Raw genomic sequence first — 22944 nt, forward strand, 5'->3', positions numbered from 1 at the left:
ATATAAAAGAAATCCTTTATTTATTAACTAGATAATGTTATTCCAAAAATGTGTGCAAAATTTGAACAAAATCGCTTTATAAATTTTCGCTTTTTAACTGTCAAATATAGTTTTGAAAAATATAGTTTTGAGATAAATGCGTTTAAAGTTATACTTTCATACTAATGTGTCCTGATGGACGGAACTTCCAAAGATACATATATCCCATAGAATATTACTCGGATTAATTTGATATTTTTGGATAATATTTTTAAGATAGTGCACTATTTAATAAGACCATCAATTTTTTTTTTTATTTTGAAATTTTGAAACCCTCCTAACCCCTTAAGTTTGGTATGTACATATATAATTTTGTGAAAATATCTGAAAACTTAAAATTATATTCTGCTCTTTTCAACAGTAAAAATACAAAATTGCGTCTAAAATCAAACCTTTTTTTATAGATGTCTCTAGGGTCAAGCACTGGTCGATCAAATCGATTTTTTTGAATATCGATCTTGGACATTTGTGTCAACATTAACCCAACAAACTATTTGTAGAGATCTGTTTGCATCTCAAACTTATTCTCAACTGAAAATGTCACTTTTTGAGCCGAATTCTCGACATTTCCTGGAAATTTTACTTTTCTTTTTTAATCCCAAGAAAAGTGCGGCTGAGGCTCATCGACATTTGTAACCGTTATTATACAAAAAAAAATCTTCAATTTACAAAAAAAAAACGGCGAAAGCAAAGTTGTAGACCTAATAACTTACTATACTTACTGATACAAAAAAGCAGAAGTCAATTCAGCACATCATCCTGATCATTTCTATGTCTTTAATTCTTTATATTAATTTATTACGAACAACAATTACATAAAATTAATATTATCTTATGTTCTATATTCTGAGTGTATATTTGTATATATGTCGAGCGCAAATATCTAAGTTTAGGCTATATTTGTTATTCAATTAGATTGTGATTAAAAAAAGTGAAGACTTTTTAAAATCTTATACGCCTCTCTTATATTTTTAAACTAAAGTTGAGATTAAAAAAAATAATTAATTTCTAAAATACTGATTTTATTTATTTAATATTAATTTATTTTTATAAAAATACAAAAAAATATAAATAAATGCATTAGGCCTTATAATTAGTATATATTAATCAGCATTTCGTATTGTACAGATATTACAAAGTCATATCAAAAATGATTTTGTTAATTTTTGTTTTTTTTTTATTTATTTATTATTTATTACATTACATTCATATATAGATGTATTGAGTGCTTACGAAATTAAGAGTGAATAAAAACGCAGTTTTAGTTTAATAATTTTTCAACACCTAACTTCAGTCGGGAGTTTCCAATGAATTTCGAGATTCTCTAAATGACAAAAGAAAAAAGAAAGATAAATATATATATCGATATTTCATGAAAACAAAAACAATCAGAGAACTTGCTATAGAATAAAAATATAGCATATGTATAAATCTTGATCTAACGGAATGCTCTTACCTATAATTTTATCTATCCTACTCATATCGCATTTAAGGGCATATGGGTATCAGAGAGAGGAAAAATGAGAATTTTCAGTAATTTTAAAGCATTTAAAGTTTCACATTAGCGTTTTGGAGTGACCGAGCGATCTTGGTTATTTGTCGAAAAATTCGAAAAGTAATTATCGGATCAACTTCAAATTTACGGAGAATATTTTTTAATATCTCCAAAAATGCAATAAATACAAAATTTATTTCTTGTCAATCCTGACTTGACTACCCCTAACCCCTTAAATGAATACCATTTTTCTTTGTGAAAAAAAAAAATTAAACATAAACATGTTTCAAATCGAAAACTTACTTACATAATTAAAAAGATACCGACTTTATTCAACTTGTTGTATCCACTATACTAGTATCATTCGATTTAAATAATCTGAAAAAGGAATAGTAACCAAATGAATACAATAATATTGGAAAGGTATTAAACATTTAAGAAATGAATGAAGTGTGAACCATGCATTATATTGTGAGAAAAAATCTTTTTTAGTCAAAAACCAAATAAAACTCGAATAAACGGAATTAGAAACCAAAACCAAAAAAATATCGCAAGCATTCGTTATAGGACCATAGCACCACAACACAAAATAATACATAACACAAATAACGGTTTTAGAAAACAGTTTTTTACCCATGTTTTCACTTTTTTCAAAATCTGTGGAACATCGTTTGTTATACTTTGCAAGGCTATCTCTTCTTCAGAGCACTGTGATTCGGCAGAGTCTGTGGCGTTCGAACTCTTGATGCACATAATTCTTTGCGTAGCATTCAATTGAAATTAATAATATTGCCAATTTATTAATGAAATGACTTTACAATCAATATTTTACCTTTTCTTTATGAGCAACAGCACTTTCTTCTTCAACACTAGAATGGCAAATATGATCAGGCCCTGTGCAGCGTTGTAGACATCTGTGATTTGGAAAATAATCGTGTAATCACTATTATTACCCACTATATAGCCGATGATCTCCAATAGCCAACCAATACCCATGACAGTGAAGAGGCGGAAGAAGAGCCAAATACTGGAGTATAATAATACGTACGTTTTTACTCGATTAGTTGGAGATAATAATAAAAAGGGAACTCACTTCTTTGTTTGCGAACGCAATTTTCGTCTGCTATCTTTGGTGCCGGCCAATGTGTTCATTTCATTTCTAATCTTATATACCTTCTTAATGGTCAAAAAGAATATGATAATGTTGAAAATGATTAGCAGCAGGCATGGTCCATAGAAATAGATCATGGCAGACCAGTCATGAGCTATACGGGAGAGAAAATCCACTTTACGGTCGGTATATTTTTTATAGATAGTGAAGAGTAGAAGTTAAGCCATTTTGCTGACGTCAATTTAGTATTTTATTTGACTTTCGGTGCATATTTGTTTAACAATCGTGGTAGGATTCTCTTATAGTCAAAATCAATATTTACCAAGAGCATTTACAATTATATATTTAGTACAAAATATTACCGCTCAGAACGTGTTTATATTTGTATCCCCTCTGTTAGTATTGCTAAAGTGACGTCACAGAAAAGCGTTGCTTCATATTATCTACAACTATCTTCAACTGTTTTATATTTTTAGTATTAGTTCAATTAACTCACTCTTCAACCAGCAGTGCGAATATCCGATACCCGATTTTAGTTTCAATGGTAGATTGGAGTATTGTAAACCGATAGTTATAACGGTCATTAGCGCTGGTAGTCCCCAACCATAGAGAGAATAATACATAAATTGTTTTCGTTGTGTCAAATGTTGTACATTGCCCTTCGAGCGGCAGAAATTTTGCCAAACATCATAGCATATCACATTGAGCCAGTAAAAGACGGCTGAGAGAAAATAGTAGGCAACGAAACCTGTCAAAGAGGAAAAGGGATATATGAATGTATGTAAAAATTTGAGATTTAATATAAACTAAAAATTTTTTATTAATATTGTAAAGGGTTTTTCAGTAAGAGCGCTAAAACAAAAAACGGATTGTGATATCTACGAAATTCTTTATTCCTGTGAATGTACATTCGATGCCATTATGTATGGAACCCGATTTCTTTTGCAAGGCCTCCACTAGCACGTTAGCCGAAGTCCAGACGCTGAACCCAATTTTCGACTGTTTTTAAGCATAAATCGATCGATATTCGTACAAAGTTCATCAATCGTCGCTGGGCATATATCATAGACTTGACGTAGCCCGACAGCAAATAGTATAACAGCGTCAAATCGCTCGTTCACTAAACTTGGTATTCAATAAATCGCTTATGACATTCGCTGTGTGGCTTGTGACGCCGTCCTGTTGGAACCACATATTGTACAAGTCCATATCATCCAATTCGGGCCAAAAATATTCGGTTATCATTAAGCGGTAGTGATTCCCATACACAGTAACATGCCGGCCTTGATCATCACGGAAGAAGTACGGCCGAATGACGCCGCCGGACCATAAACCGCACCAAACCATAATTCTATCGGTATGCAATGGTGATTAATGGACTATGTGTAGACAGCTGAATGAACAATAACGCATATTTAGCTTATTGACGAAGCTATTCAGCCAGAAATGAGCCCACCATAAATTGGACGTAGCGCTCTTAAAGTTAAGGCCACTGACTCTGAATTTCGGTAGCAAATTTTAATAATCTCGACCCGTTGTTGGATCGTATGATGAAATGACAAATCTTACTGAAAAGAAATGTCAAAAGTGCGGGAAAAATACGGCGCCGTTTGCTGTCCCTATCGGTTGTAGCGTCTCTATTGAAAAACCCTTTGTAAACATATGTATGTATTCCTCTATTCATCTGTAATTCATGGCATTGAGCTCGTGTCAGCCGACAAATTCGTGCGCTACTATTTGCGTTTGTTCTTCTCGCAAGACACGTATATATCTCTCTATAGCTGATCATCGCCTTGCTCTTAAAATATCTAAACCAGCCGATATCTTACGAAAGAATTCGATCTACATATATTTGCTTCGCTTACATTGAATTCGAAGCGTATCCAACAGGTTGACTTATATATGTATGTCTCTAAACTACAGAGGAATTAATAAACTCACCAATAATAGCGCAAGTAACTGTTTCAAATTCAGCACCTCGGAAATTGACCACTACAATCATCGTCGTACCAATCGCTAACGAAAGTAGATAACATATTAAGCACTTGGAATGCAAGTTCCACAATTCCGGAATGAACCAATAAATCAGGACAGTTATATAGAGAAATGGCAATGAAATCAACATAACTGTAAAGTAATTGAAAACAAAAATATTATTTCTATATTATCTGCAGAATGTAAGACTCTCTTATGCTCTTTCACTCTTTTTCACACTATCTCTCTCTCTCTTTCCCACTCACTCACTCTCACTTTCTTCCTCTTACACTAACTTTAGCTACTTACTCATCGAATTCAGCATTATTGTTGGAGGTTCGTCGAACGTCGCTGGACAGTTCATTGGATTTAGTACATAAGTGTCTCCGACTGCATATGATTGCAGGCAATAATCCCGTCTTGATAAAAGCGCCGCATCAGCTAGACGATATAAAGTGCCATCCTATGAAATCCATTGTGCGTAAATTAAAACATATTTAGCAACATTTTTTGAAATCACACTCTTTACCTCTCTCAACTCCCATTGATCCTCTTTGTGCATATGTGGCATTAGCATATAGCCACCTTCGCATGGTATCCCCTGTTGCACGATAAACTCATCCAGCACATGCATCAAGACGCGACTACTGTTGTGTAGCCTAACATTTACGTATGGTGAATATCTAAGCTCTTCATTCAGCTCTTCCGCACAGAGCCACGGTGACTTTTCGCTTAACCGATACAAATCTGCTCTGGGATGACAGCAGATCTTCACGCAGTTCTTCTGTTGACACACACAACCGCGTACATGCGACTTCACTTTCTTACGTTCACCATCATACAACTCGATGTAGTCATATACGCCAGTCAATTGTGGTGGCACCAACAATCCCTCATAGAGGTATGAGCCATTGGCGAATTTGGTGCTGGCAGTTAGGTTCACCGTGTCTTCAAACACACAATTGGGTATCTCTGGCAATACGTGAGCATTGCAAAAGAGTAAACATACTCCAGAGAGTAGTAAAGATATTCGTAAAAACATTAATTTTATTCGAGAATCTGCAACTTCTGTGAAATGCTGTAATAATAAGAGGAAATTTTTTTTTAGTTCGCATATCATTGTACACTTGAATTTATAGATTGCTATGACGCATAAAACGTTATTTACTGAATTCTCTAAAACCTATTTAATCATACATTAATTAATCATAAATGTGGTATTTGGTTTTCCTTCGGGAAAGATCCAAAAAAATGCTGGCGCAATCAACCGAAATTAGTCATACATACAGTATTCGAAAAAATTATGGATACCCCACCACATTTTTTACTATTATTTGAATATTTCTTACAAGAGTTCAACAAAAAAAATAAATATTATCAAATGCCGCCAAGCTTTTGGAAAATACTGATTTGGAGTAATGGGAGCAAATTTAAATATATTTATCGATACTTTCTTCATTTAATATAACTTATCGTGTTATTGTGTGACCTGAACCACGAGACACAGAATAGACTTTCAGTTTAGATGATGTTTCATGGTGGACACCACTGTCTTTGTTTGTGAGATAGATTTAGAATTATCCTATAGCATCTATTAAATGTTCTTATATATCGGTACAGATGTGTGCAACATTTGCATAACTAGAACTCTTGAATAACTCGGAAGTCTCTCGAACTCTGGATTATGGTGATTCGAGTTATGTAAGTTTCATTTTATTTGAATGAAGTTTCTGTTTCTATTATCACACAAATATCACAAATGCAACCACTTTCAAATAAAAAATCCAAAAGAAATTATGCTTTAACGGTAAATGTTTACAAAACAACAACATGCCACTTACACGTTTTTAATCAATTCAAGTATATTTTTTTCTTGTAAATTTCACTCGAAATTAATAAAAAATTCATCACTGAAACAGCGAAACTGTTGCGCGATAATTGCTTGCGTGCGAGCAAGTGTTGAGTACAAACTGCCGATGTTCTTTTTAAATCGAAGAACAAAGACCCAAAACGAGTATACAGCCATATACACAGGCTCACAAAAATATACATACACACGCTACACATTTCTTCAATATGTGTGTGGTAAATAGTAAGAAGCTATGATTTTGGAGACTTGACAGATAACTGTACTTTAAAATCTGTACATACATGTACTTCTCCATTATTCCTTCTATGAACCATTTCCTGCCATGCAACCGCATACCATCAGTGATCCTCCGCCGTGTTTTATGGTTGAAACTATGGATGTCGGAAGTGCAAAAAAGTATCGATATTTCGATTTTATTAAAAATATCGATATATAGATGTATCGGTATCGTTGAGTTGAAAAAAATGTATGTATATTTTTTCACCAAGCATTGTTGAAACCACATTTTTGGAGTCAAGCGCTGTTTTCCATTTACGCCAGACTTTTGTGTGTCCATCACCTACAAAACTACTAAATTCACATTCATCAGTGTGCACTACGCGTTCCCAAAATGTAGGATAAGTCAAATGGATGTTTTCCTACCTTTCTGCGTAAGCCAAACATTTGGTCCTGTTTACAGCCCCAAGTTTTGGTTTTTTTCTAGCCACTGTGCAGAACAGGTCATTTTGTTTTTGACCAAAAGGCTAACAAATGGAAAAATTTTTCTGTTTGAAAATTAAATAAATTAGTTTGAACAAATAGTAAAAACAAAGCTACGAGTTGAAATCCGGATGCCTGTCCGCCCGTCCGTCTGTTCGTCTGTGCAAGCTGTATAACTTGAATAAAAATGGAGATAACTTAATGGAACTTGGTACACATATTCCTTGGCACCATGAAACGGGTATGGAAAATAGGCGAAATCGGACCACTGCCACGCCCACAAAATGGCGAAAACTGAAAATTTGGTACAAAGGATCGCACTATGAAGAGGTATATTTGGATGTAATTTTTTGGGGAGATGGGCGTGGCCCCATACCCTACTAAGCTTTTTTACATATCTCATAAACTACTAGGGCTATATCACTAGAGTCGTTTTTTTTAAGTACTTCCTTATACAGTCCAAAAATGGAGGAAATTAAATTATAACCACGCCCACCTCCCATACAAATGTTATGTCGAAAACACCAGGAACCTTAAATTTCACTATAAAGAAGGTACAGAAGGGCTGCAATCAAATTGGTATACAACGCCCACTTATGGGTCAAAATCCATGTCTCTGAAACTACTCGACCAATTTCATTGAAATTCGGTTCATAATATATTTCTGGCTTTCCAATGATATCTTATAAAAATAGGCCAAATCGATGCACAACCACGCCTATTTCCTGTATACCAGAATTGTGAAATCAAATTAAAACGTTTACTTTACAATATGTAAAGTAAGCACTAGTGAAGATATCGGTGCAGAACTTTGTGTAAATACTGCATTTATAGTGTGGCACCCCTTTTGTAAAATCGCCTTTGATTGTTTCGCCTGCTGCAGAGCTCGGATAATACCTTATCAGTAGCATTTGTTTCAACACAATTATAAACAATATAACATACATTAAGAATTTTATATATATAAAGCCGCAAAGCTTTTTATAGTGTAAAACAAATAACTTCGGAAGCCTAAAACTATGCTACGTTATACAGCAATCACTGGGTAAAAGCTGATCTTGCAAGTAATTACGCTAAAGCTTTTATTAGAAAAGAGATCTAGAGTTGCTTGCAAATTTTAGCGCGCGGAGCTTTTAAGCACTCAATCTTAAGTGCATGTACATAAAATATCAATTATTTAAGGGATTAAGTGAGTTTCAGAGGCTAAAAACATGGGTGTTTTTACAATTTTTTGTTTTAATAAAGGGTGATTTTTTAAGAGCTTGATAACTTTTTTTAAAAAAAAAAACGCATAAAATTTGCAAAATCTCATCGGTTCTTTATTTGAAACGTTAGATTGGTTCATGACATTTACTTTTTGAAGATAATTTCATTTAAATGTTGACCGCGGCTGCGTCTTAGGTGGTCCATTCGGAAAGTCCAATTTTGGGCAACTTTTTCGAGCATTTCGGCCGGAATAGCCCGAATTTCTTCGGAAATGTTGTCTTCCAAAGCTGGAATAGTTGCTGGCTTATTTCTGTAGACTTTAGACTTGACGTAGCCCCACAAAAAATAGTCTAAAGGCGTTAAATCGCATGATCTTGGTGGCCAACTTACGGGTCCATTTCTTGAGATGAATTGTTCTCCGAAGTTTTCCCTCAAAATGGCCATAGAATCGCGAGCTGTGTGGCATGTAGCGCCATCTTGTTGAAACCACATGTCAACCAAGTTCAGTTCTTCCATTTTTGGCAACAAAAAGTTTGTTAGCATCGAACGATAGCGATCGCCATTCACCGTAACGTTGCGTCCAACAGCATCTTTGAAAAAATACGGTCCAATGATTCCACCAGCGTACAAACCACACCAAACAGTGCATTTTTCGGGATGCATGGGCAGTTCTTGAACGGCTTCTGGTTGCTCTTCACCCCAAATGCGGCAATTTTGCTTATTTACGTAGCCATTCAACCAGAAATGAGCCTCATCGCTGAACAAAATTTGTCGATAAAAAAGCGGATTTTCTGCCAACTTTTCTAGGGCCCATTCACTGAAAATTCGACGTTGTGGCAGATCGTTCGGCTTCAGTTCTTGCACGAGCTGTATTTTATACGGTTTTACACCAAGATCTTTGCGTAAAATCTTCCATGTGGTCGAATAACACAAACCCAATTGCTGCGAACGGCGACGAATCGACATTTCACGGTCTTCAGCCACACTCTCAGAAACAGACGCAATATTCTCTTCTGTACGCACTGTACGCATTCGTGTGGTTGGTTTAATGTCCAATAAAGTAAACTGAGTGCGAAACTTGGTCACAATCGCATTAATTGTTTGCTCACTTGGTCGATTATGTAGACCATAAATCGGACGTAAAGCGCGAAACACATTTCGAACCGAACACTGATTTTGGTAATAAAATTCAATGATTTGCAAGCGTTGCTCGTTAGTAAGTCTATTCATGATGAAATGTCAAAGCATACTGAGCATCTTTCTCTTTGACACCATGTCTGAAATCCCACGTGATCTGTCAAATACTAATGCATGAAAATCCTAACCTCAAAAAAATCACCCGTTATATACAATTCATTTGAACAATTCAGAGCATCAAAGATACATGTTCAAACAGTATTTTGTGAAATTTGTATTTAAAAATACCGAAAACTCAGCCGTTGGCACCCCATCTCCCATGACGTGTCCAAAAACAAGGTCTTGCGGTGGACATCATAACTCATGATTGGTTCAGCTAAAATCAATAAACCAAAAATATTTCGATAGTATATGGATAAATCTAGTTAATGAACGATGAAAACAAGAAAATATTGAAATATGAATTTTCACAGAGTTTGAACCAAAAAATTCACCTTTTTGATCAAATTTTCGAAAAAAAAATAGTTATAATAAAAATATAAAAAAAATCCTTTATTTATTAACTAGATAATGTTATTCCAAAAATGTGTGCAAAATTTGAACAAAATCGCTTTATAAATTTTCGCTTTTTAACTGTCAAATATAGTTTTGAAAAATATAGTTTTGAGATAAATGCGTTCAAAGTTATACATTCATACTAACGTGTCCTGATGGACGGAACTTCTAAAGGGTATATCTCTTAGAATATTACTCGGATTGATTTGATATTTTCGGATAATATTTCCAAGATATTGCACTATTTAATAGGACAATCAATTTTTTTTTTTAATTTTGAAACCTGCCTAACCCCTTAAGTTTGATATGTACATATATACTTTTGTGAAAATATCTGAACACTTAAAATGTAATAATAAGGGAGGAAAATACCATACTAGTCTATACCGACGGGTCCAAAATAGACTGCGGAGTAGGCACAGGTGTATACTCCGATGATCTTAACATTTCTCGCTCCTTCGCTCCTTCCGTCTACCGTACTTGGCTAGCATCTTCCAAGCGGAAATACTGAGCATAGAGAAGGCCTGTGAAGCTCTATTGGCTAACTACCAGATATACAGATAGTCAGGCGGCTCTCCTGGCCTTGTCGTCGCCACTGACTAACTCCAGCGTAGTCCATAACGGCAAGAAGGAATTGAGCACTCTGGAAGACCAAGTACAATTAAACTTGGTCTGGGTTCCCGGCCACAGGAACATCTTCGGTAACGAAAGAACAAACGAGTTGGCAAAGGCAGGAGCCGTTCTAGACGAATGAGTCTGTGCTGAGCTTATACCATGCCCGCTAGGAACGATCAGAAGAGAACTCAACATACAATTCGAACAATTAGCAGAGAACAGATGGAAGAATATCACAAATTATAAAATAACTAAACAGATATGGCCAAAATATGATAAGACTAGGTCTGGGATATTATTAAATTGGTCCAGGAAAAGTATTTGCAGACTTACAGCTACTCTAACAGGTCATTGGCCATTTGGAGAACATGCAATGAAAATGGGCATGCCCTATAATAACATTTGCCGATGCTGTGAACTAGAGGGGAATAAGGAAATAATTTTCCACTTTCTCTGTGAATGTCCAGCCCTATCACAGATCCGACACTGGACACTTGGAATCCATCAGGCATCAAGCCTGGATAACAGTAAATTATAAGGTCTGCGAATAGTGTATCAAAATGGCACATCTAGTGCTAATTGAGCCCATAAAATTATATGACTGTAAAATTACAATATTGCGTCTAAAATCAAACCCTTATTATTTCACTTACTATACTTACCGATACAAAAAAACAGAAGTCAATTCAGCTCTTCATTATGATCACTTCGATGTTTTTATTTCTTTATATTAATTTATTATTATTATGAACAACAATTACATAAAATTAATATTCTCTTATGTTCCATATTCTAAGTGTATATATGTATATATGTCGAGCGCAAATATCTAAGGTTAGGCCTGAAACATATTTGTTATTCAATTAGATTTTGATCAAAAAAAGTGAAGACTTTTTAAAATCTTTGTTACTGTTTGCTATTGTTTGGTTCTTGACGTCTGTATGCCATCCTTTTGTTATATGATTTATACAATCCATAAGTGTAATATCATATTTTTAGTTCAACTCCATACGGTATGAAGGGACTCTTTTAAAATTGTGCCTCGATAGTGAAATTTTACATTTTGTATTATGCCCTTGTCGAAAAGTTCGATTTATGGAAGGGAATTCGTATGATAGTTGCCTTCTATTGCCACTTCAAGAGTTCGAGTTATGGAAAAATTCGAGTTAGGGAAGGAAATTTGGCTTCTAACCGCTATTGCCAATTCAGTTCAAGTTATGGAGATCTTCGAGTTATAGAAGTTTGAGTTATGGAAGTTCCACTTTATTTTTTAACTAAAGTTCAGATTAAAAATAAAAATAATTAATTTCTAAAATACTGATTTTATTTATTTAATATTAATTTATTTTTATAAAAATACAAAAAAATATAAATAAATGCATTAGGCCTTATATATTTAGTTTAACGTACGTAGCTTATAATTAGTATATATTAATCAGCATTTCGTATTGTACAGTTATTACAAAGTCATATCAAAAATGATTTTGTTAATTTTTGTTTTTTTTTTTTTATTTATTATTTATGCGAGTTTTCAAGTATTATTCTGTCGCTGTTGCTATCACAGTCGCTGTTCAAAAATGTTGGCTTGATAACGGACGCGTACAACAGGTCACAGCAATGACCATACTATATGGCGTATACATATGTACGGAATATAAGCGTAACTTAAAAATAAATACATACATACATATATATATGTATTGAGTGCTTACGAAATTAAGTGTGAATAAATACGCAGTTTTAGTTTAATAATTTTTCAACTCCTAACATCAGTCGAGAGTTTCCAATGGATTTCGAGATTTTCTAAATGACAAAAGAAAAAAGAAAGATTAATATATATATCGATATTTCATGAAAACAAAAAACAATCAGAGAACTTGCTATAGAATAAAAATATAGCAATCTTGATCTAAGGAAATGCCCATATATAACTTTATCTATCCTTTATTCATATCGCAGTTAAGGGCTTAGGGGTATCAAAGACACGAAAAAGGAGAATTTTCAGTAATTTTCTTTGATATTAAATTATGTTATTTTACAAAAGTAATAATATGGCATTATTATACAATGTTTTGACTTGAAGTCACGAAAATTAAAAAAAAAAAAAATAAAATAATAATTTCCAAACTTATAGCTGTCTGTGTTGGCTCAGCTTGCGGTGACAATCATAAGTCCTTGGAATTCATCTAAAATCAATCACAAAACAAATTATTTTTATAAATACATTAATCCCGGGGCTGATCGAAGCTTATTTTTAAATTTTTTTTTCAAAATTAACAGAATGGCGGCCTCAGGAAATTTTTTTCTAGAGTTTTGGGAAAAAATCAACAGTTAATTGGTCTTAAAAAATCGAAATTTTTTGAGAAAAGAAAAAAAGCTTCAATCAGGCCAAGGATTATTATGTATTATAAAAGCTGTATAAATTTCATTAAAGTCCACTGAGCGGTTTTCGATTTACAGTTGTCACCAGTTCAAGAAACATAGTTTGGAGAAAAACGCATTTAAAGTTTCACATTAGCGTTTTGGAGTGTCCGAGCGATCTTTGTTATTTGTCGAAAAATTCGAAAAGTAATCATCGGATCAACTTCAAATTTTTGGAGAATATTTTTTAATATCTCATAAAATGCCATAAATTAAAGATTGATTTTTTGTAAATCCTGACTTGACTAACCCTAACCCATTAAATGAATACCTTTTTTCTTTGTGAAAAAAATATTAAAGAAAATATGATATATATGTTTCAAATCGAAAACTTACTTACATAATTAAAAAGATACCGATTTTAGTCAACTTGTTGTATCCACTATGGTAGTATCATTCGATTTAAATAAACTGAAAAAGGAGTAGTAACCAAATGAATACAATAATATTGGAAAGGTATTAAACATTTAAGAAATGAATGAAGTGTGAACCATGCATTATATTTTGAGAAAAAAACATTTTTTAGTCAAAAACCAAATAAAAATCGAATAAACGGAATTAGATACCAAAACCAAAAAAATATCGCAAGCATTCGTTATAGGACCATAGCACCACAACACAAAATAATACATAACACAAATAACGGTTTAAGAAAATAGTTTTTTTTTACCCATATTTTTACTTATTTCAAAATCTGTGGAACATCGTTTGTTATACTTTGCAAGGCTATCTCTTCTTCAGAGCACTGTGATTCGGCAGAGTCTGTGGCGTTCGAACTCTTGATGCACATAATCCTTTGCGTAGCATTCAATTGAAATTAATAATATTGCCAATTTATTAATGAAATGACTTTACAATCAATATTTTACCTTTTCTTTATGAGCAACAGCACTTTCTTCTTCAACACTAGAATGGCAAATATTATTAGGCCCTGTGCAGCGTTGTAGACATCTGTGATTTGGAAAATAATCGTGTAATCACTATTATTACCCACTATATAGCCGATGATCTCCAATAGCCAACCAATACCCATGACAGTGAAGAGGCGGAAGAAGAGCCAAATACTGGAGTATAATAATACATACCTTTTACTCGATTAGTTGGAGATAATCATAAAAACGGAACTCACTTCTTTGTTTGCGAACGCAATTTTCGTCTGCTGTCTTTGGTGTCGGCCAATGTGTTCATTTCATTTCTAATCTTATATACCTTCTTAATGGTCAAAAAGAATATGATAATGTTGAAAATGATTAGCAGCAGGCATGGTCCATAGAAATAGATCATGGCAGACCAGTCATGAGCTATACGAGAGAGAAAATCCACTTTACAGTCGGTATATTTTTTATAGATAGTGAAGAGTAGAAGTTAAGCCATTTTGCTGACGTCAATTTAGTATTTTATTTGACTTTCGGTGCATATTTGTTTAACAATCGTGGTAGGATTCTCTTATAGTCAAAATCAATATTTACCAAAAGCATTTACAATTATAGATTTAGTACAAAATATTACCGCTCAGAACGTGTTTATATTTGTATCCCCTCTGTTAGTATTGCTAAAGTGACGTCACAGAAAAGTTTTGCTTCATATTATCTACAACTATCTTCAACTGTTTTATATTTTTAGTATTAGTTCAATTAACTCACTCTTCAACCAGCAGTGCGAATATCCGATACCCGATTTTAGTTTCAATGGTAGATTGGAGTATTGTAAACCGATAGTTATAACGGTCATTAGCGCTGGTAGTCCCCAACCATAGAGAGAATAATACATAAATTGTTTTCGTTGTGTCAAATGTTGTACATTGCCCTTCGAGCGGCAGAAATTTTGCCAAACATCATAGCATATCACATTGAGCCAGTAAAAGACGGCTGAGAGAAAATAGTAGGCAACAAAACCTGTCAAAGAGGAAAAGGAATATATGAATGTATGTAATAATTTGAGATTTAATATTAATAATAATAATATTATATTAATTACTATATTAAGGGTTTTTCAATAAGAGCGCTAAAACAAAAAACGGATTGTGATATCTACGAAATTCTTTATTCCTGTGAATGTACATTCGATGCTATTATGTATGGAACTCGATTTGCCGAAGTCCAGACGCTGAACACAATTTTCGACTGTTTTTAAGCATAAATCGATCGATATTCGTACAAAGTTCATCAATCGTCGCTGGCTTGTTGGCATAGATCATAGACTTGACGTAGCTCGATAGGAAATAGTCTAACGGCGTCAAATTTCACGACCGAGGCGGCCAATTAACACGGCAATTTCGGGAAATAACACGTTCACTAAACTTGGTATTCAAAAAATCGATTATGGCATTCGCAGTGTGGCTTGTGACGCCGTCCTGTTGGAACCACATATTGTACATGTCCATATCATCCAATTCGGGCCAAAAATATTCGGTTATCATTGAGCGTTAGTAATTCCCATTCACAATAAGGTGTTGGTCTTGATCATCGCGGAAGAAGTACGGCTCACTGACGCCGCCGGAACATAAACCGCACCAAACCATAATTCTATCGGGATGCAATGGCGACTAATGGGGTATGTGTGGACAGCTGAATGAACAATAACGCATATTTAGCTTATTGATGAAGCTATTCAGCCAGAAATGAGCCCACCATAAATTGGACGTAACGCTCTTAAAGTTAAGGCCACTGACTCTGAATTTCGGTAGCAAATTTTAATAATCTCGACCCGTTGTTGGATCGTATGATGAAATGACAAATCTTACTGAAAAGAAATGTCAAAAGTGCGGGAAAAATACGGCGCCGTTTGCTGTCCCTATCGGTTGTAGCGTCTCTATTGAAAAACCCTTTGTAAACATATGTATGTATTCCTCTATTAATCTGTAATTCAAGGCATTAAGCTCGTGTCAGCCGACAAATTCGTGCGCTACTATTTGCGTTTGTTCTTCTCGCAGACACGTATATATCTCTCCTGTAGCTGATCATCGCCTTGCTCTTAAAATATCTAAACCAGCCGATATCTTACGAGAGAATTCGATCTACACATATTTGCTTCGCTTGCATTGAATTCGGGGCGTATCCAACAGGTTGACAGAGGAATTAATAAACTCACCAATAATAGCGCAAGTAACTGTTTCGAATTCAGCACCTCGGAAATTGACCACTACAATCAAAGTCGTACCAATCGCTAACGAAAGTAGATAACATATTAAGCACTTGGAATGCAAGTTCCACAATTCCGGAATGAACCAATAAATCAGGACAGTTATATAGAGAAATGGCAATGAAATCAACATAACTGTAAAGTAATTGAAAACAAAAATATTATTTCTATATTATCTGCAGAATGTAAGACTCTCTTATGCTCTTTCACTCTTTTTCACACTATCTCTCTCTCTCTTTCCCACTCACTCACTCTCACTTTCTTCCTCTTACACTAACTTTAGCTACTTACTCATCGAATTCAGCATTATTGTTGGAGGTTCGTCGAATGTCGCTGGACAGTTCATTGGATTTAGTACATAAGTGTCTCCGACTGCATATGATTGCAGGCAATAATCACGTCTTGATAAAAGCGCCGCATCAGCTAGACGATATAAAGTGCCATCCTATGAAATCCATTGTGTGTAAATTAAAACATATTTAGCAACATTTTTTGAAATCACACTCTTTACCTCTCTCAACTCCCATTGATCCTCTTCGTACATATGTGGCATTAGCATATAGCCACCTTCGCATGGTATCCCTTGTTGCACGACAAACTCATCCAGCACATGCATCAAGACGCGACTACTGTTGTGTAGCGTAACATTTACGTATGGTGAATATTTAAGCTCTTCATTCAGCTCTTCCGCACAGAGCGACGGTGAGTCTCTGCTTAACCGGTACATATCTGCTCTGGGATGACAGCAGAACTTCACGCACTTCTTCAGTTGACACACACAACCGCGTACATGCGACTTCACTTGCTTACGTTCACCATCATACAACTCGATGTAGTCATATACGCCAGTCAATTGTGGTGGCACCAACAGTCCCTCATAGAGGTATGAGCCATTGGCGAATTTAGTGCTGGCGGTTAAGTTCACCGTGTCTTCAAACACACAATTGGGTATCTCTGGCAATACGTGAGCATTGCAAATGAGTAAACATACTCCAGAGAGTAGTAAAGATATTCGTAGAAACATTAATTTTATTCGAGAATCTGCAACTTCTGTGAAATTCTGTAATAATAAGAGGAAATTTTTTTTTAGTTCGCATATAATTGTACACTTGAATTTATATATTGCTATGACGCATAAAACGTTATTTGCTGAATTCTCTAAAACCTATTTAATCATACATTAATTAATCATAAATGTGGTATTTGGTTTTCCTTCGGGAAAGATCCAAAAAAATGCTGGCGCAATCAACCGCAATTCTATGTATTAACTGGTTGTACGTAGTACATATCTACAGTATTCGAAAAATGTATGGATACCCCACCACATTTTTTACTATTATTTGAGTATTTCTTACAAGCGTTCAACAAAAAAAAATAAAAAATTATCAAATGCCGCCAAGCTTTTGGAAAATACTATTGGTCCACAACTTTGCTTCCGCCATTTTCCAATAGATGTCTTTAGGGTCAAGCACTGGTCGATCAAATCGATTTTTGCGGAAGCAAAGTTGTAGACCAATAATTTGGAGTAATGGAAGCAATATATTTATCTATACTTTCTTCATTTAATATAACTTATCGTGTTATTGTGTGACCTGAACTACGAGACTCTGTATAGGCTTTCAGTTTAGATAATGTTTCATGGTGGACACCACTGTCTTTGCTTGTGAGATAGATTTAGAATTATCCAATAGCATCTGTTAAATGTTCTTATATATTGGTACAGATGTGTGCAACATTTCATATTTTAAGATTACTCTGGAGAGCAAATGTCTTCCCTCATTCGAGTCGCAATTTACTTTTCAACTGTTCAGTTTAGTTTCCCCTTAATGCTGAGGAGGAGGGGACACACGGATTACCACATCTCACAGTCTACCAGAACATGTTGCTAAGAGAAAATGCTGGCAGCAAGAATAAGTGCCATTTATTCTGAAACATCTGGATTCTGTATCTGAACAAGAAATAAACAACAAAGTGATTTTAGTTCAGCGTGTAATCGTTTTCAAATCTTATATTCGAAAACGTCCGTAATATTTAGTATATATGTGTTCATATATATGAATATACTGAACCAATTCGAATCAGAAAATGAATCAGCACTGTTCCTAATTTCATATTTTCCTCAACCATCAGTATTCTTATTTAAACAAACACTATTTATATCTTCCTTAAATTTTCGAACATTTTTTTGCTATAAGTTTTAAAACTTTTTTTATTGTAAACAATATGAGATTTTGCATCTTTATGCTCCACATATTAAAATATATTATATAGACATTTATTGCATTGAATTTATGGGGTCAGCACATACATATGTACATATATCAGTCCAAGCTGCACTATTTATATTAATAGATATTCCGTGAAGTGATTTTTAAATAAATGTACATCTATATGTACTTAACAAGCGAAATTTTTCATTGAGATGTCACACACAGTAACCGATCTATAGGTTACAAAGTAAATCGGTAAGGCTGGGATACGCAAATCTCTTTTTTTTCAAGTTCCTCAAATTTGGTATATGAAGCCTAGAGGAAGATAGAGACCAATTTCATTCATTTTTGTTTGTATGTTTCGCAACAACAAGTAATCTTATCTTGTGGGTCTAATTCATAAGAAACTATACCATTTTATTAATAATTTCTATTAAATCCGTTTTGCGGATTTTTAACATACTACTCAAAATGTCACCTAGGTTTAACTAATTTGAAAGGTCTGACGAATGCTGATAAATCAGTTCATCTCGTCTTTCGAATCATGTTGATGTATACTATACACTCTATATCACTTTTCGGTTTTCCAATACAAATAGCTCATAGATGATCGAAAATATTACAAGATCAGTCCGATATGTACTAATCATTAAAACCCGATGACGATACTACCACAAACAAAAATTAGTATCATGTGATCAAAAATTAATACGAAATCAATTTCTATCGATTCGGAACATGGTTTCACTGGTACACACCAGAGTTTAAGGAATAGTAGAAACCCGCCGAACCTGTCCTGACGAAAGCGAACACCCCCTATCACTGGAAAATCTAATATCCAGCATTTACTGTTATTCACAAGTTGCGAATCTACTATATTGATAAGGATAAAATGATTACAAGGCTCTACTAAGTCGAATTCTTAGTGCGATTGCTGAAAAATGTATGTCATTTAGTAAAAAGAAAGTGATAGTCACACACACTAACCGATCTATAGGTTACAAAGTAAATCGGAAAGGCTTAGTACTTTTTCAAAAGAACTCACTCTACACACGACAGATTGTGGAATTTCTTACATTCGGCTAGAATTTATTTTTATCACACATCAAATAAATTTCAGTTAACACTTTGAATTTCTTGTTATATTTTTAAAATGATACGATCACTAGTTGGACTTCGCAAAACACATGGTCTGACTTCGAAAACGTCAATTGTGATGCATACGAACAGAGTATGATGTTCTATAACGCATCCGCAATATTTGTTGGATTACTCTAAAATGGTCTAAAATGGACGTGGCGCCGCTTACTTATGGTACGAAAACCATATCTGAGAAACTACTGGACTAATTTCAATGAAATTCGGTTAATGACATTTTCTTGACATCCCAATGCTTTCGTCTGCGTAATAAGTTCATAATCCCTCTTACTTTCCCTATAATACAATTTTTCATCCGATTTATTCACTTTACAATATATTAATTAAACACCAGTAAAGATATCGGAACAAAACTTTGCACAAATACTGTGTTTCTAATGTGACATCGCTCGTCAAAAAATTACCAAATATGAACTATAATTTTTTAAGGTAAATCTCTCAGATATTTTCAAGAAATCCAAAGGGTGAGTTTCTTATAACAATGTGCTTCTGGGCCAAAAATGGGCAAAATCGGTTCAATACTTCTCTAGCCCTCATAAGCCTCATATATGGGTTTCCAAACTTACGGTGGACTTTATACCGTATGTATCGGTTAATATGTGCGATATCTTGACAAAATTGAGTAAGCATATTGTATTTGACATAATGTAGCTTGGTAGCAAAAATATTTGAAATCGGTCCAGGAATTATTACAGCTTCGATATAGTGTGGTTTCATAGTGGAACTACACAAATAAATTGCGAGAGTATAAAATGTACGGTTACACTTAGCCCTTCCTTACTTGTTTATTAATTTTTTTCCAAAATGTTTTATTTTCAGTTCTTTAGTTATATTCTGACAAAAATGGAGTTCTAAAGCCTATATGCAGTTGAAATTTCATAACTCGAACTACTAACAGGAAATTCTCCATAACTAGAACTCTTGAATAACTCGGAAGTCTCTCCAACTTTGGATTATGGTGATTCGAGTTATGTAAGTTCAATTGTATTTGAATGAAGTTTCTGTTTCTATTACCGGCGAATCTTAAAAGAAAAATTATAAATCAAATTTAGACTTTTATACTTGAGCGAATCGAACTTTGCAGTAAAAGTGCTCCACAATGTCGAATTATACAACGCATCGTTTTACAATGTCGTCTGACGTTGCTTGCAGTTGATGTATAAATACTGTAGTCAAACTGTATCGATACTTTGCAGTAATACATTTTCGAAATAAGCCAAAAAATGTTAACACAGCACAATTATTGTATATTTAAAGAGTTTCTGTTTCACGAAGAGACAACGGCGCGCTCTTCACAATTTTGCTGGAACTACATATATATAAAATATATATCAAAATGTATCATTTGACACAAATATCACAAATGCAACCACTTTCAAATAAAAAATCCAAAAGAAATTATGCTTTAACGGTGAATGTTTACAAAACAACAACATGCCACTTACACGTTTTTAATCAATTCAAGTATTTTTTGTTGTTGTAAATTTCACTCGAAATTAAAAAAAATTCATCACTGAAACAGCGAAACTGTTGCGCGATAATTGCTTGTGTGCGAGCAAGTGTTGAGTACAAACTGCCGATGTTCTTTTTAAATCGAAGAACAAAGACCCAAAACGAGTATACAGCCATATACACAGGCTCACAAAAATATACATACACACGCTACACATTTCTATGATTTTGGAGACTTGACAGATAACTGTACTTTAAAATCTGTACATACATGTACTTCTCCATTATTCCTTCTATGAACCATTTCCTGCCATGCAACCGCATACCATCAGTGATCCTCCACCATGTCGGGATGTCGGTTCGATTTTATTAAAAAATATCGATATATCGATGTATCGATATCGGTATGTGTCCATCACCTACAAAAATACTAAATTCACATTCATCAGTCTGCACTACGCGTTCTGAAAATGTAGGATCAGTCAAAAGGACGTTTTCATACTTTTCTGCGTTTGGGCCTGTTTACATCCCTAAGTAATGGTTTCTAGCCATTTTAGGGAATAAGCCATTTTGTTTTTGACCAAAGGGCGAACAAATGGAAAAAAAATTCTTTTTGTTGTTGAAGTTACTATGTTTTTATACTCTCGCAACTTTTGCAAAGAGAGTATAATAGTTTTGTTCACATAACAGTTGTTTGTAACACCTAAAACTAAACGAGTTAGATATAGGGTTATGCATACCAAAGTGATCTTGGTGACGAGTAGATTTCAAATCCGGATGTCTGTCTGTCCGTCCGTCTGTGCTAGCAATAACTTGATTAAAAATGAAGATATCATAATGAAACTTGGTACACATATTCCCGATTGGTATTGAAAATGGGCCACCTGCTAATTTTTTTTTAGTGAAGATATCGTAACAGAACTTTGCACAAATACTGCATTCGCATTCGCTAACTTCGCCCTTCAAAAAATCGCCGAAATCGGATCATAAGTTTTTCAGGCTCCATATATCGAACATGAGGACCTCAGAGCTTCGTATAAATTTTTACCGAAAATACATCAAAGTAAGTCTCTCAGATATTTTGAAGAAATGGATAATGAATATTTTCCTTCTAATATGTCTCCATGCTAAAAATGAGTGAAATCGGGTCATAACTTTACCTAGCTCCCATATACCTAATATTAGGGTTTTCAAACTGTCAATGGACTACCATATATATGACGACTCTGTGGGTCAAATTGTGTGTTATATTAATAAAAATCAAATAAATAAATTGCGAGAGTATAAAATATTCCGTTCCTTACTTGTTATTAATTTGTGTTAAAATATGTCGAAAATCGTTACCGTATATATACTTATGTGAGTCGCTGTAAGTATAGAGTACGTAAATCAAGCATTTAAAGGAACGCGATAAACACACACACACACACAAATGACGTATACAATTTGCAAATTCATTTATGTACGCCTCCAAAATCGAAATGTTAACAAAAATGGAAAAAATAAAAATAAAAACGAAAATTGATTGGAGATATCAATTTAAAGTTAATTATAAAAAAAAATAATTCCAATTTCAATTTTTTTTTTGAATTTATTGCTTTTAAATTCATTATTATAGTATATCTTTTATATGGAGATAGCGGAATAAAACTTTACACAAATACTGTATTTAAGCTGTGGCAACACTTGTGGACAAATAAGTATACAACTTTTCAAGGTACGGATATCGAACATGAAGAACAGTGCCTAATGGTATTTTTTTACAGAAAATATTGGTCAGATAATTTAATGTAATTCAGCGGGAATATTTTTCTTCTAATAGTGTGTCTCTGTAACAAAAATGATTAAAATCGGGTCATAA

General features: G+C 34.0%; 2 protein-coding genes across 9 annotated transcripts; both read right to left on the minus strand.

The window, feature by feature from the left end:
• Positions 1-1040: 1040 nt before the first annotated feature.
• Positions 1041-6608, minus strand: LOC105210454 (G-protein coupled receptor Mth2-like). 4 transcript variants are annotated; one of them, XM_011181433.3, is made up of 10 exons: positions 6461-6608; positions 5149-5697; positions 4929-5082; positions 4587-4772; positions 3142-3393; positions 2628-2799; positions 2367-2561; positions 2168-2291; positions 1842-1912; positions 1041-1363 (listed from the first exon to the last, which is right to left on the minus strand). In XM_011181433.3, exons 2-9 carry the CDS (start codon positions 5659-5661, stop codon positions 1904-1906), a joined length of 1605 nt encoding a protein of 534 aa, XP_011179735.2. In that variant the 5' UTR covers positions 5662-5697; positions 6461-6608; the 3' UTR covers positions 1041-1363; positions 1842-1903. The 4 variants fall into 4 exon arrangements, with proteins under 4 accessions (XP_011179735.2, XP_054084791.1, XP_054084792.1 ...); XM_054228816.1 differs by having other exon boundaries at positions 1838-1912; XM_054228817.1 differs by lacking the exon at positions 2168-2291.
• A 5575-nt stretch (positions 6609-12183) lies between these two features.
• LOC105210455 (G-protein coupled receptor Mth2) lies at positions 12184-21229 on the minus strand. Of its 5 annotated transcripts, none has more exons than XM_011181435.3 (10): positions 21077-21229; positions 16775-17323; positions 16555-16708; positions 16213-16398; positions 14766-15017; positions 14252-14423; positions 13992-14186; positions 13793-13916; positions 13463-13533; positions 12184-12504 (listed from the first exon to the last, which is right to left on the minus strand). In XM_011181435.3, exons 2-8 carry the CDS (start codon positions 17285-17287, stop codon positions 13805-13807), a joined length of 1584 nt encoding a protein of 527 aa, XP_011179737.2. In that variant the 5' UTR covers positions 17288-17323; positions 21077-21229; the 3' UTR covers positions 12184-12504; positions 13463-13533; positions 13793-13804. The 5 variants fall into 5 exon arrangements, with proteins under 5 accessions (XP_011179737.2, XP_054084789.1, XP_054084790.1 ...); XM_054228814.1 differs by having other exon boundaries at positions 13992-14207; XM_054228815.1 differs by having other exon boundaries at positions 14252-14444.
• Between the last annotated feature and the right edge of the window lie 1715 nt (positions 21230-22944).

Source organism: Zeugodacus cucurbitae, chromosome 4 (assembly GCF_028554725.1).
Source record: "Zeugodacus cucurbitae isolate PBARC_wt_2022May chromosome 4, idZeuCucr1.2, whole genome shotgun sequence".
NCBI lineage: Eukaryota > Metazoa > Arthropoda > Insecta > Diptera > Tephritidae > Zeugodacus > Zeugodacus cucurbitae.